General features: G+C 43.7%; 1 protein-coding gene across 1 annotated transcript in view; it reads left to right on the forward strand.

The window, feature by feature from the left end:
* The first annotated feature begins 5262 nt into the window (after nucleotides 1-5262).
* The window catches only part of DDX10 (DEAD-box helicase 10), a 281218-nt gene continuing 271210 nt past the window's right edge, over nucleotides 5263-15270 (forward strand). The window contains exon 1 of the mRNA XM_043579268.1: nucleotides 5263-5615. Within this exon, the coding sequence (XP_043435203.1) occupies nucleotides 5430-5615 (186 nt within the window). The 5' untranslated portion in view covers nucleotides 5263-5429. The remainder of the gene's footprint in view (nucleotides 5616-15270) is intronic.

Raw genomic sequence — 15270 nt, forward strand, 5'->3', positions numbered from 1 at the left:
TTATCATATATGCTTAGAAGCAGAAGAAAATGAAAAGTAACGTCACCCAACTGTTAAGCATTCAGAATTGAAATCTGATTTGAAAATTATTATGTATGTAACTGTTGGTGAGGTAGAATAAAGACTATTTAAAGGGTAAAATATAGGGGCAGCTGGTGGCTCAGTCGGTTGAGCATCCAATTCTTGATTTCAGCATAGGACACGATGCCAAGGTCATGGGATTGAGCCCTGCATGGAGCCCTGAGTGGAATCCCCTGTCGGGCTTTGCACTGAGCATGGAGCTTGCTTGCTTAAGATGGTATTTTCTTCTCCCTCTGCCCCTCTGACCGTTTGTGCTCTCTATCTTTCAGTTATAATCAAGAAAGGGTAAAATATAAAACCAAATAATTACACTATCATAGATGCACTGAACGAAATCATTTGAATAAGGCAAGATACACTAAATACTGCTTAATTATCTTAGGTCTGATCTCCATAAGCCCCAGGTAGAACAGTTAACAATTATTATGAGATTTGTGGCTTTCTAAAGTCTAATATTTTTGCATATGAACATAGATATCGCTCAGCAAATGACATAACTGAAAAAAGATGAGATCCACATATTTGGTAGACAATTTACAAACACAGAACAGAATCCAAAATAATGTGAGGGGAAGAGATCTCTGTGACTTGGGACGATGCTCTCTTCTTCTCATGACATCATGTTAGCAGGTTGGCCAAAGCAAAAAGCAATAAAGGGTTTACTGAAGACTGAATTCAAAGTAAATGCTCAAAAAGCTTCTGACAGCAATGTAAAAAATTGTGGGGAAAAAAATGTAACCTGACTAACGTTTGAAATGTGACAGTTTTGAGGTGAAGATGTTATGTCAAGTTGAGAATGGTATCTCCTCAAAAGAAAAAGGTATCTTGTTGTTCATAGATCTGGGAAACTTAAGTGTGGTTCCAATAATAATAACAGTAATAGTAATAGTAATATTATTATTAATATGATAGTACTAGTAGGTTTATCAACAATTAAAAGTCAGAGATACGACAGTGCCACAGTTTCGAATGAAAAAAAATAATAGATTTTGATAGAAGACCGTCAAAAGTAATTCTCAATCATTCCATATCCCACGTTATACATTCCTCAAACCTAATGGTAAAAAATATACCAAAAATCTGTTTTTTATACTTTTGAAATTTTAATTCCATCCAAGAACTATAAATCTACCTTTCAGTTAATTGAAGCATGGAAGGGTTTTGAAATATTAATTTCATTTTTTAAATAATTTTTAATTTTTTTAAAGTTTATTTATTTTGAGAGAGAGAGAGCACAAGTAGGGGAGGGGCAGACAGAGAAGGAGAGAGACGGAACCCCAAGCAGGCTCTGCCCTGTCAGCGCAGAGCCTAACGTGGGGCTTGAACCCACAAACCACGAGATCATGACCTCAGCTGAAACCAAGAGTCCGATGCTCAACCGACTGAGCCACCCAGGCTCTCTGAAATATTAATTTTGAAATCATTACAAAATATATAATATGAAAGTCCATTTGAAGCCATCCCATCGCTAGTATTCACTTAGAAACAGTAAGCAATGCTCTTTTATAAATTATTGATATTTTTACAGATAAATTATCTAGATAAAGGTTAGAATACTAGCCAAAGAAATTCTTTGAAAACACCTATATTTAAATTTATTTCCGGGGCGCCTGGGTGGCGCAGTCGGTTGGGCGTCCAACTTCAGCCAGGTCACGATCTCGCGGTCCGTGAGTTCGAGCCCCGCATCGGGCTCTGGGCTGATGGCTCAGAGCCTGGAGCTGTTTCCGATGCTGTGTCTCCCTCTCTCTCTGCCCCTCCCCCGTTCATGCTCTGTCTCTCTCTGTCCCAAAAATAAATAAACGTTGAAAAAAAATTAAAAAAAAAATAAATGAATTTATTTCCTCAGTACTAATTTACATGACTATTTTGGTGTGGACATTTCATATTTTAAACCATATTTATTGAAAATAGAACATACCTATAGAAAACTACGTGAGTACAAGGCCGAATGAAATAGAAGTATTTAAGGCAAACATTCTTTTTTTTTTTTTTTTTTTCAACGTTTATTTATTTTTGGGACAGAGAGAGACAGAGCATGAACGGGGGAGGGGCAGAGAGAGAGGGAGACACAGAATCGGAAACAGGCTCCAGGCTCCGAGCCATCAGCCCAGAGCCCGACGCGGGGCTCGAACTCGTGGACCGCGAGATGGTGACCTGGCTGAAGTCGGACGCTTAACCGACTGCGCCACCCAGGCGCCCCGGCAAACATTCTTATAACAACTATCAACATCATCATTCTTTGAGCTCTTCTTTATTTTCTGGCACCTCGAGTTATTCTGTACTTTCTCTGGCCCAGGCCTGGAATTACCTATGTCTACAAAGATCTCTGGTTCATTTGATTGGGGGAAAATGGCATTTATAGACTGAGATTTGGGGGACGGTTGTGCTTATCACTACTGGAGTATTATTGCTTTCTCAAACAAGATCATCTTTTTTGAAAAAGTTTTAAAGTACAGAAAGAATATAATGGTCTTTCCACAGTTTTAGAGACATATGTAATTTGGAGAATTATGATGATGAACAATCACAACTATGTAAAAATTTACAGTAGAAAGTGATGAATAATATTAAGTAACTGATGAATAATATTAGGTAGATTTTGAGGTACAAGGAACAAATATTACACTTCACCACCCACCAAATTTTAGTATAGTTGCTCCCCGGACTGAAGTGTTGCCTATATTTGTAGTAGGAGTTACCAGGCACATTTCCAAAACTTTTTTAGCTCTTCAGGAGCTTGCTGAATATTGATTGGTATTGGAGAACATAGAGTGTCAATATTAATATGCTGTAAAAACTATTTAATGTCCTCAATGTCATAACTGAAAGCCTGCCTAGGACTCATTTCTATAGAAAACAAGGTATTGTAGCAAATAAGCATGGAAAACACCATGAAGGTGTCATTTTATGCAATCAAGATATGAGCTATTTGTATTACAAATTATTCCATCCTAATGACTTTGGAATGTGAGATTGAGTTCTTTATTGTGATTAGATTTTTACTTTTCTATTATTTTGTGTTAAAAAGTTGATTTACATAACAAACAAAATGACTTCTATTAAGAGTTCTGTTTCACTCTCTGTACAGTTCTTGTTCTTGTTCACGGGTAACAACGCCTTATGTTTCCAAAAATGTTAATAATGATTTCTTTTGAAGATTTCTTTCTTTTTCCTTTGGATTATTAGTTTTTGGTTCCAACTTTGAAGTTAAAGGATTTCCTCAAACATTTGGTGGTCTTTCGTTATTCTTTCATATTTGAGTAAGGATGATTAGAAATGACAAGTGTGTAGAAGAAGTTATTAACTGGTGGGTTCACTGAAGACACAGGGGGAGCTTAGCAACCCACCATTGCTTTGGCGGCTGCCTAAATGCCATTACGTCCCGGTCTGTCTCTCAGGCCAGTTTTCCTAGAGATCTAGAGATGACCGTTCAGTTTTTTTTGCCTGAGGTGTATATGTAGCCGGTTGCTTTAGCTTTAGAAGAGTGACTGTGAGAGCTGAGACCCTCATTTGTCGTGTAGAGACACTTAAAATAAATTAAGAACAATTTTTAAAACTGTGATAAGATTCAGGGGTGGATGGGTGGCTCAGTCAGTTAAGCGACTGACTTCAGCTCAGGTAGTGACCTAATCCTTTGTGAGTTTGAGCCCCTTATCGGGTTCTCTGCTGTCAGTGAGGAGAACGCTTGGGATCCTCTATCACACCACCCTCTCTGCCCCTCCCCTGCCTTTTCTGTCTCTACATAAATAAATAAATAAATAAATAAATAAATAAATAAATAAATAAATAAATAAAAATTGTGGTAAGATAAAAATAAAATTTGCCACTTAAACCATTTCTGGGTGTATCATCATCGTTCTGTGGCATTAAGTACATTTGCATCATTGTGCTACCAGTCTCCCAGAGATGTTTTCATCTTACTAAACAGAAACTCTACACCCATTAAACAGGAACTCCCCATTTTCTCCTCACCCTGGCCTCTGGCACCTCTGATTTTGACTACCCTAAGTATCTCAGACAAATGGATTCATCCGGGATTTTTTCTTTTGTGACTGTCTCATTTCACTTACCGTAATGTCCTCCAACTTCATCCACATGGGAACATTGTCAGAATTCCCTTTGTTTTGAGGGCTCAGTATTATCCAGTATTCCTGGATGGACACATGAGTGGTTTCCACCTTTTGGATATTAGGAATAATGTTGTTATGAATGTGGGTATGAAAACATCTCTTTCAGATGCTGCTTTCAATTCTTTCTTGCATATCCAGAGATAGAAGTATTGGATCATATGGTCATGCTATTTTGAATTTTTTGTGGATGTGTATGTAATTTTAAATAGCCTCCCTTTATAAAGCTTTACCCTCCACCAGATCTAGTGACCTTGGGTTGGGGGAGGAGATTCTCCAGTTCACAGCCCCACTTCCCCAACCACTTTCTGTCTGGGGAGTGGGCATGTGTTGGGGGTAGTCATCAGGCTATGCGGGTTTAAAAAATAATTTGAAGGTGCGAACACTCTACATGTCAGCTTTGAACCTACTTTCTGTTGTCCACGCTACAGCTCTGCCCCCACCACCATCCAGTGTATACCTATGCGCACTCTAGGTAAATGCGTCAAAAAACTAATTCACTGAAGGCCAATTCACTTAAAATGATTTATTGCAAATAACTTTGTTTTCAATTCTTTTAGTTTTCATTTTGCCTTCATAGCAAATTCAGTTCGACTGTGCTTCAGCTCGCTGCTGCAACAGCAACGGAGTCTGAGGGGCCGGAAAAAAAGGGAAAACCTAGAGGGACAGTAGAATATAGAATAATCATTTTTTTATTCCTCGGTTGGTACTCTGCAGAGGAATATTTGATTTTTGGGCAAATCTTTCAGCTCCCTGGGCCGAAATACGCAAAAAGGGGGGATCACAACTGCAACTCAGATTGAGCACGTGTGCCCGTGTGTGCGTGCCTACGCGCACGCTCGCTCACGCTTTGCCAAGGTAAACCCGGGGCAAGCGTGTATTAACAGCCAAAAAGTGTAAAGCGTGTGACGTCACCATAGTAACAGCAACCGTGCGCATGCGTCCATTTAAAGGGCCGGCGTGCTCCTGGCGCCGCTAGCCCCGCCTTCTTCCTCAGGCCGCTCCGCCCTGCGGAATCCAAGTCGCCAATCACCGCCCACTTTTTCCTTGCAGTCCAAGGCGCGTGCCCCGGTTTCAAAAGCTCGGGGGCGGGCTCTGGGTTTCGCGCACGCGCCGTCTCCCTCTTCCCCACGCTGGTTCCGCGTCTCCTCAGAACCGTGCCTCCGCTTGGCCTGAGGTGGCTCGTGTCTGGGGGCGGTCTGGGCTGTCGCCGCCGCCGCGATGGGCAAAACTGCCGACTGTCGGGGCCCGGAAGGCCGGCCCGACCCGGTGCGGAGCTTCAACCGTTGGAAGAAGAAACACAGCCACAAGCAGAGCCAAAAGAAGCAGTTGAGGAAGCAGCTGAAGAAGCCCGAGTGGCAGGTGGAGCGCGAGAGTATCAGCCGCCTCATGCAGAACTACGAGAAGGTGGGGCGGGGGCGCGGGGTGGGCGGGCCGCGGGGCTGGGGGGTACCTGCGGCGGCCGGCCACCTATCCCGGGGGCTCGCCGTCGGTCCACCGGGCTGCAGAAGGGAGGCGGCGAGAGGGGCCCGGAGGAGGCCCCACGGGGGGTCACCTGGGTGCCGCAGACCCGGCCAGTGGACCGTCCGGGCCGCGCTTCTGCGCGTCACGCCGTTCCTGATGAAGTGATGGGAATGCACTTCGGAGTAAGGAGATGAGTAGTGAAACAGTTACCCTAATACTCACAGTAATACCCACCACGGTGGTGGGAATCATGACACCTAGATTTGGAGCCGCTAACCCATCCATAATAATACCAATTATTTACCTGGAACTGAGGTACGGGTCGTACTCCTGTTGTACCGATGAGAACAGTGAGGCTCTGAGAAGATAAGGAGTCTGTTTCTTTTTTTTTTTTAATTTAAAACAATTTTTTTATTAAAACAATTTTTCAATGTTTATTTTTGAGAGAGAGAAAGAGACACGGAGTGTGAGAGGGGGAGGGGCAGAGAGAGACGGAGACCCAAAATCCGAAGCAGACTCCGGACTCTGGGCTGTCAGCACAGAGCCCGATGCGGGGCTCGAACCCACGGACTGTGAACCCCGAAATCATGACCTGAGCCCAAGTCAGAGGCTCAAGCGACTGAGCCCCCCAGGTACCTGGGTAAGGAACCTGTTTTAAGCTCCCATGTTAGTTGGTGGTGTGCGATTGGGACCTAGACCCATGTCTTTCCAGTTCCAGAGCTTTTCCTTTTTTTTTTTTTTTTTTTTTTTAATTTTTTTAACGTTTGTTTATTTTTTTTATTTTTATTTATTTATTTATTTATTTATTTTAATTTTGTTTTTCAACGTTTATTTATTTTTGGGACAGAGAGAGACAGAGCATGAACGGGGGAGGGGCAGAGAGAGAGGGAGACACAGAATCGGAAACAGGCTCCAGGCTCCGAGCCATCAGCCCAGAGCCTGACGCGGGGCTCGAACTCACGGACCGCGAGATCGTGACCTGGCTGAAGTCGGACGCTTAACCGACCGAGGTACCCAGGCGCCCCAGAGCTTTTCCTGTTAACCGTCATGCCAGGTCTGCATCCTGCATCATTGGTCTTCGTTCATCTCGTTTTCTCTCCTTAGGTTCGTGACCCCATCCAAGAATTGACTTAGGGAAAGTTGCATTCCGGGTCTGTTTCTGGCACCTGCCACCCCACATTGTTGTTGATGTCCCCAGATGAGTATCCCTGTGGATCCCATTTTGACCTCTTGTCCTCACTGTGTGCCCCCCCCCCCCCCCCGCACTGTCAGTACCCCTTCTTCTCTTCCCCACCCCTAAATCCCTTCTGTTGGACTTCACCTGCCTCACTCACCCTCTCAGTGATTGCCCCCTTCTAGTGAGGTATAATCAGGGGTTTAATATGTGGGACCTTTCTGGAATTATGGTCATCAAGTGTCATGCTGGTATAGCTTTCCTTTAAGCAACCCTTAGGTCAACGGTAAGATTAGATAGATAAACTTTATCTTTGTCTGGGTTAAGGTAAATGGTAATTGGATCCTGGCTTTTGACGACCAGACGAGTGACTTTGGGCAGGTTACTTATTCTGTCAGCTTCCCCTTTCTTGTCTTTAGAAGGCATAGTAATATTTATAAGTTGTTGTGAGGAGTTAGTAAGAATGCGTGTGAAGTGTTCTGCATGATGCCCGATACATATAAATGTATTTGCTGTTAAATTATTACTACTATTGCTGATGCACAGCACTTCAAGAAACCACTGTAAACTACCGTTAGATGGCATTTTAGAGTCTTGATCTAACTAGAATTGCTTAGGGGCTATGTAGTCTCAGCCCTTCTTTATCCTCTTCCCTGCTGTGTAATCCCAAGGGTTATTCCTGGGGACTGGTGACTCCTTCTTGTATTCCATCCACAGCTCTTCTGAGTTCATATTCTTTTTTTCTGACCGTGCTGGATGTTTTTACCTGAGTGTTGTAGGATCGCTTAAAAACACAAGTCCAAAACTGAGCTCATTATCTTTTTTTTTTTTTTTCCTTTTTTTTTCAACGTTTATTTATTTTTGGGACAGAGAGAGACAGAGCATGAACGGGGGAGGGGCAGAGAGAGAGAGGGAGACACAGAATCAGAAACAGGCTCCAGGCTCTGAGCCATCAGCCCAGAGCCTGACGCGGGGCTCGAACTCACGGACCGCGAGATCGTGACCTGGTTGAAGTCGGACGCTTAACCGACTGTGCCACCCAGGCGCCCCAAACTCATTATCTTTTATTTCTAAATTCACAGTTCTGTGTATTTGTTCCCTATTTGGCACTCTAACAAATTATTTTCTCATAGTTCTGGAAGCCATGAGTCTGAAATCCAGTTCAGTGGCCTGAAATCAAGGTATCAGCAGGGCCATACTCCCTCTGGAGGCTCTCAGGGAAAATCCCACTTCTTTTTTTTTTTTTTTTTTTTTAAATGTTCATTTATTTCTGAGATAGTTGGAGACAGAGTGTGAGTGGGGGAGGGGCAGAGAGAGAGAGGGAGACACAGAATCTGAAACAGGCTCTAGGCTCTGAGCTGTCAGCACAAAGCCTGACATAGGGCTTGAACTCATGAACTGCAAGATCATGGCGTGAGCCAAAGTTGGACGCCCAAACAACTGGGCCACCCAGACGGCCCAGAATATCCCACCTCTTGCTTCTAGTTTCTGGTGGCTGTTTTTATTCCTTGGCTTGTGGTTGCGTTCAGTCTGTGCTTTGGATAGCTTCCCTTCTGTCCTGTGTCAAATCTACTTCTAACCATTTTATTTTTATTTATTTATTTAAAGTTTATTTATTTATTTTGAGAGAGAAAGGGAGTGATTGGGGGAGGGGCAGAGAGAGAGAGAGAGAGAAAATATCCCAGGCAGGCTTCACACACTGTCCCTGTGGAGCCCAACGCCTTGTTCAGTCTTATGAACCATGAGATCATGACCTGAGTCGAAATCAAGAGTCAAATGCTTAACCCACTGAACCACCCAGGCATCCCTTATTTATTATTTTTATTTTATTTTATTATTCTTTATTTTATTTTATTTTTTTAACGTTTTATTTTTGAGACAGGGAGAGAGACAGAGCATGAATGGGGGAGGGGCAGAGAGAGAGGGAGACAGAGAATCGGAAGCAGGTCCCAGGCTCTGAGCCATCAGCCCAGAGCCCGACGTGGGGCTCGAACTCACGACCGCGAGATCGTGACCTGAGCCGAAGTCAGATGCTTAACCGACTGAGCCACCCAGGTGCCCCTTATTATTGTTCTTTAAAAAATATTTATTTTGAGAGAGCGAGAGAGCAAACATGAGCATGGGAGGGACAGAGAGAGAGGAGAGAGATTGAGAATCCCAAGCAGGCTCCGCACTGTCAGTGCAGAGCCGGACATGGGGCTCAGTCTCATGAGCCATGAGATCATGACCTGAGCTGAAACCAAGAGTCAGATGCTTAACCAACTAAGCTACCCAGGTGTCCCTGTTTTCATTTTATTTGAGAGAGAGAGAGCAAGCATGAGCTTGCACATGAGCAGGGAAGAGGGACAGAGGGAGGGAGACAGAATCTCTAGCAGCCTCCACACTGAGCACAGAACCCAACTCAGGGCTCGATCCCATGACCCTGGCTCATGGCTGAGCCAAGATCAAGAGTCAGATGCTCAACCGAGTGAGCCATCCAGGTGCCTTGTACTTCTGCACTTTTTAAATAAGGATACTTCTGATTGTGTTTAGGTCCCACTCAGATAATTGAAGATAATTGCCCATCTCAAGGTCTCTAATAACGATGTGCAAAATCACTTTTGCCATCTAAGGTAATATTCACAGTTCTGGAGGTTAGCATATGGATATACTTGGGGGCTGTTGTTTAGCCCACCACATCCTAGCCCCACCGTGTAAGCAGACCGTCAAGCTAGAGACCTAGGAGTAATCCTAGACAGTTCCCTCTCACCACTTGTACTTACATCCAGTCAGTCACACTGATAATTTCCTCTGCCTTTTAAAATTTTTAAACTGTTACTCTGTCCCCCCTGCTATGTCTTAGTTCAGGCCCCATCATCTCTTGTCTGGGTTACTACAGTAGTTATTGCTTATAATAGGGATTAGCAAACTTTTTCTGTAAAGGACAGGATAGTAAATGATTTCAACTCTGCATGTCGGAAGGGTGGAACCACTCAACCCTGCCATTGTAACATAGAGGCTGCCATGGAAATAGTTAAACAGATGGGTATAGTTGTGTTCCTGCAAAACTTCAGTGAGGAAAACTGGTGGCTAATGGGGATTTGGCCCTTAGGCCTTATTCCCTTCTACTCTGTCCTCCATATTGCTGACAGAATGATTCTTTCCAAGATGAAAATCCAGTCATCCTATTATTGATAAAAACCCTTCCTTGACTCACAATTACTTTCAGGAAAATGGTCAAATACTTTATTAAAACATTTTTTTTAATGTTTATTTTTTTTTGAGAGAGACAGAGCATGAGTGGGGGAGGGGCAAAGAGAGAGGGAGACACAGAATCTGAAGCAGGCTCCAGGCTCCTAGCTTTGTCAGCACAGAGCCTGATGCGGGGCTTGAACCCACGAACTGCGAGATCATGACCTGAGCCGAAGTCGGATGCTTAACCGACTGAGCCACCCTGGTGCCCCAGTGGTCAAATACTTTAATGTGTCAACGTGTTCTTCTCTAGTGGAAGCATAAGTTATTTGTGGTCAGGCAGACCTGGCTTAAATCTCACTCAGTTTGGGTATTGACTAGCCAGTTTCTTAATATTCCTGAGTCTCAGTTTCTTTCATTCAGCAGAGATCACTAAATGTTACAAGGCTCAAATGAGGTAGCCTGTGATAGGCATACGTGAAAGAACAATTTGTAGTTTTGTGAATTGGCCTTGGTCCTTGATGCTTCTTGTCCTGGTACTTGATGTTTCCACCGTTTGCAGTGAGCACCCCCATTCTCTCACTCTAGGAATACTTGCCAGGACTTTAGGATTGAAACTTCTCTTCCCAACCTCCCCAGGTAGAGTTAGGGTTGCAGTCTGTAACGTTTTGTATACACTTTTGTTACAGCATTTATCACCCGGCTGTGATGATTGGTTTCTTTAACTTCTTTGTTAACTCTCCCACTAGACCATGAACTTCAAGGTCAGAAACCATGGATACACTCACCTTTTCGCTTCCCAGACACTGGTAGCACAATGGTTATCCTGGAATAGGCGCTCAGTGTTGACATGTTGTTTGGTGCACGAGGACCTTTTCCAGATTGCTTTATTCGAGTTGGTAACATCAGTCTATTCTTTTTGGTCTTTTGTTTCAATTATAATTACTAACATTTATGAAGCTTTTTACAAGTTATTTTGCCATATCGTCACAGTAGACAACATCATGAGACTATTTACATTATCTGGGTGAGAAGCTTTAAGGAAGAGCAAGATTAAATAATTTCTGTAAGGTTAAGTAGCTGGTAGTGAGAAACTTCTGACTCTGGTTAGTCTAGGACTGATGCCAGACTCCAAATCACTATACTTTACTGCATTGTTCTGCATGGATGTTTAAATTCTAATCTTTTCACTAAATTGAAGGAGTAGATTTTTCCTGTAAGTATTGCCATGTTTTATTATTTTTTTTTTACTCATAGAAATATTTTCTTAATATTTTGTCAAGAAGGCAATGCACTGTGAATCGAATACCAGGGCTAACCGTACTAGAATACCAGCAAAGCAGATTGTTACTGTCCAGGTAACTAAGGTTCAGACCCTCACTACAAGCTGCCTCAGATGATAACATTTGTGCATAAAACTTTTCTTACAGTGTGTTTACAATACAGGGGTGCTGCTAGGTGGCCTCTCTGGGAAAATACTGGACAATTTGATTCAGAAACATTTTGTAACAGTTTGACAAGGCACTTGTTGAGGCCTAGGTCGTAAAAGATGGGAAAAAATACATGTCTTTGTCTCTAGGGCAGAGAGTTGGTACCTATGTCCAGTGCTGTGGAGTTAGAGTGGTGTAATTATGGGGACAGAAGTTGATTTATTCTGTGCCATTTCTGGCTAGGTGAATTAGAAGAATATGTTTACTCTGGGCATGCTCCCCTTCCTCCTCGTGGTTGCAGCCCCAGGCCCAGCTTGTGGAGCTGAGTGTGAGCTGGATTGCAGCCCCTATACCTCAGCCTTTGTAAATTTTTTAATTTTTTAATTTTTTTAAGTAGGCTTCATCTCCAGTGCGGAGCCCAACGTGGGGTCTGAACTTATGACCCTGAGATCAAGACTTGAGCTAAGATCAAGAGTCAGACACTTAACCGACTGAGCCACAGGTGCCCCTACATGCCTTTGTGTAGGGCGCGAACCGCCCAGCAGTTTGTGGTGGCTGTGAGTGGAGCAGCTTTGAATGATGTGTTCTCCAGATAGAAAAGATGGGCAAGAACATTGTAGGTCAAGGGAGCAACACAAGGATATACAAAAAGATGTGAAAATAAGTGATGTTCTCTGAGGGGGAGATTCTCCTTGAAGTGTGGTATGTGTTCCCAAGCTGGCTCCGGGAGAAGAGGGGCAGAGGTGGATTGACAATGGTTTTGCAGGCTGTAGTAGTTAGAATAATGGCCTCCTAAAGATGTCTGTAGCCTAATCCTGAAACCTGTGAGTAAGTTACATGGCAGGGAGTATCTGTAGAAGCTGGAAAAAGCAAGGTTATGGATTCTTTCCAATAGTCACCAGAAAGAATGGAGCCCAGCCATACACTGTAATTTTAGCTGTGTGAGATCCATTTTGGACTTCTGACTTTCAGAGTTACAAGTTAATAAATTCACGTTGGTTTAAGCCACTGTTAATGGTAATTTGTTTCAGCAACCATAGGAAGTACATACAGAGGCCATGTTTAGAGACTTTATTATTTTTTTTGTGTTTTATTTAAAAAATTTAAAAAAATGTTTATTTTTGAGACAGAGAGAGACAGAGCGCTAGCAGGGGATGGGCAGAGAGAGAGAGAGAGACAGAGAGAGACAGAATCTGAAGCAGGCTCCAGGCTCTGAGCCATCAGCACAGAGCCTGATATCAGGCTCGAACCCATGAACCATGAGATCATGACCTGAGCTGAGGTTGGACGCTTAACCAACTGAGCTACCAAGGTGCCCCCATGTTTAGAGACTTTAACCAAAAATAGTAGGCAGTCTCTGGGGGCAAGTAGAGAGCATACCCAAAGGCTGTGGAGGCTGAGACCAGGTCAGAGACTGTTAGTATAGTGTAGGTCTTAGATCTTCTGATGGGCAAATGCCAAAGTGGGATTAAGTCAATTGGAGATTTTATTTATTTATTTATTTATTTATTTATTTATTTATTTTTTATTTATTTTTTTATTAAATTTTTTTTTCAACGTTTATTTATTTTTGGGACAGAGAGAGACAGAGCATGAATGGGGGAGGGGTAGAGAGAGAGGGAGACACAGAATCAGAAACAGGCTCCAGTCTCTGAGCCATCACCCCAGAGCCCGATGCGGGGCTCGAACTCACGGACCGCGAGATTGTGACCTGGCTGAAGTCGGACGCTTAACCGACTGCGCCACCCAGGCGCCCCGAGATTTTTTTTTTAACATTTATTCATTTTTGAGAGACAGAGTGTGAGTGGGGGAGGGGCAGAGAGAGAGGGAGACACAGAACCTGAAGCAGGCTCCAGGCTCTGAGCTCTCAGCACAGAGCCTGACGAGGGGCTCGAACTCCTGGAACGTGAGATCATGACCTGAGCTGAAGTTGGACGCTTAACTGACTGAGCCACCCAGGTGCCCCAGTGAATTGGAGATTTATTGGGGGGAAGTGTCTGTGTAAGTGAAAGAGAAGGAACAGAAATAGGGAAAGGAGGGAGTTGGAGGAGCCATAGGAAGAGACTCAGGCTGCAGCACAGTCTAAGAAAGCTTCTGTTGATGGGGTGTCCTAGAGCCACCGTAGCCCATTAAGGGAATCTCCTGTCCTGCAGGAATGGGTCTCTGGTCGTCCTGCTGCTAGGGAAGAATGGTGCTGTCAGTGGTAGATCTGGAGGACCGACCGCTGCTGGGGAGTCAGGACTGAGTGGCTTATCCCTAAGGCCACCCTGTAAGGGTGTGTGTTGGGGGTTCTGAGGGAGAGTTGGGGACTGAAGCTTGTTGAGAAAGGTTGGAGATCTTTGTTTCAGTTCCCCTGTTGTCACTGCTGCTGAATGACTCCATCTCTGCACCTGGGATTCTTTTAGACTTGCTTTGAATCAGCTAGTGCTGTATAGAAACCCTGCATTCTAATGTAGTTTCCCCCCTATAGTCAATCAGAATTTGGGGTGGCTTGAGGCGGATTGCTTTTCTTGTCGTGACTGCAGTGGGTGGAGCATTCCAGGATGTTCTTACACTTACTTTCTTCTCCGGCTTTGAGGATGTGGAAGCATTATTTGCTTTCGTGAGAAACATGAGTAGTGAGAAGAGAGTTGCAAGAAGTATAGGAGGTAGTTGAGTGGTGTCCACCCTGCTTTTCCTCCCGCCCCCCCCCCCCCCCCCCCAGCTTTCCCTGGAAAGCTGATGAGAAGTCTGGGACAAGTACTGTCACTGGAAAATTGTTTTCTGATTTCAGAAGAGTGATACAGATTTCAGAGGGAGTGTGAACATTGGAAGACAGGAGTGATTTTATTTTATTTTATTTTATTTTATTTTATTTTATTTTATTTTATTTTATTTTATTTATTTTATTATTTAAAAAAAATTTTTTTTTCAACGTTTATTTATTTTTGGGACAGAGAGAGACAGAGCATGAACGGGGGAGGGACAGAGAGAGAGGGAGACACAGAATCGGAAACAGGCTCCAGGTTCTGAGCCATCAGCCCAGAGCCTGACGCGGGGCTCGAACTCACAGACCGCGAGATCGTGACCTGGCTGAGGTCGGACGCCTAACCGACTGCGCCACCCAGGCACCCCAGGAGTGATTTTTTAAGAAAAGAAACATCTGAAGGGAAGGGGAGAAAATGTTATTTTGTTTGTAGGACCCATAGCCGACTCTGTGACTTCTAATTATTCCTTGGATTGTAACAGAGTTTTCTTTAAAAAAAAATTTTTTTTAACGTTTATTTATTTTTGAGACCGAGAGAGACAGAGCATGAACAGGGGAGGGGCAGAGAGAGAGGGAGACACAGAATCTGAAACAGGCTCCAGGCTCTGAGCTGTCAGCATAGAATCCGATGCGGGGCTCGAACTCACGGACCGTGAGATCATGACCTGAGCCGAAGTCAGGCGCTTAACCGACCAAGCCACCCAGGCGCCCCTAACATAGAGTTTTCTAGAACAGACTTGACAACCGTTTTCTGTAAAGGGCCAGATAGTCAATATTAGGCTTTGTGGGCCACATGACCTGTGTCACAACAGCATAAGCAACACGTAAATGAGTGGTTGTAGCTGTGCTCCAGGTTAACTGTTTGCAAAAACAAGCAGCAGGTGGATTGGGCCATAGTTTGACTCCTGTTCTAGTTCATGAGTCGAGTACAGATTTCCTTCTGTTTCTTTGACTTTTTTCTAAGAAAATGTTGTAAATATTTATGGCTGATAAAGTGCTGGAACCGTTTTCATTTTTCCAGACTTTCCATTTAGGAGGGTTGACAGACTAGAGGGAGATGTGCAGCATTTCTTTGGA

Source organism: Prionailurus bengalensis, chromosome D1 (assembly GCF_016509475.1).
Source record: "Prionailurus bengalensis isolate Pbe53 chromosome D1, Fcat_Pben_1.1_paternal_pri, whole genome shotgun sequence".
Lineage (NCBI taxonomy): Eukaryota > Metazoa > Chordata > Mammalia > Carnivora > Felidae > Prionailurus > Prionailurus bengalensis.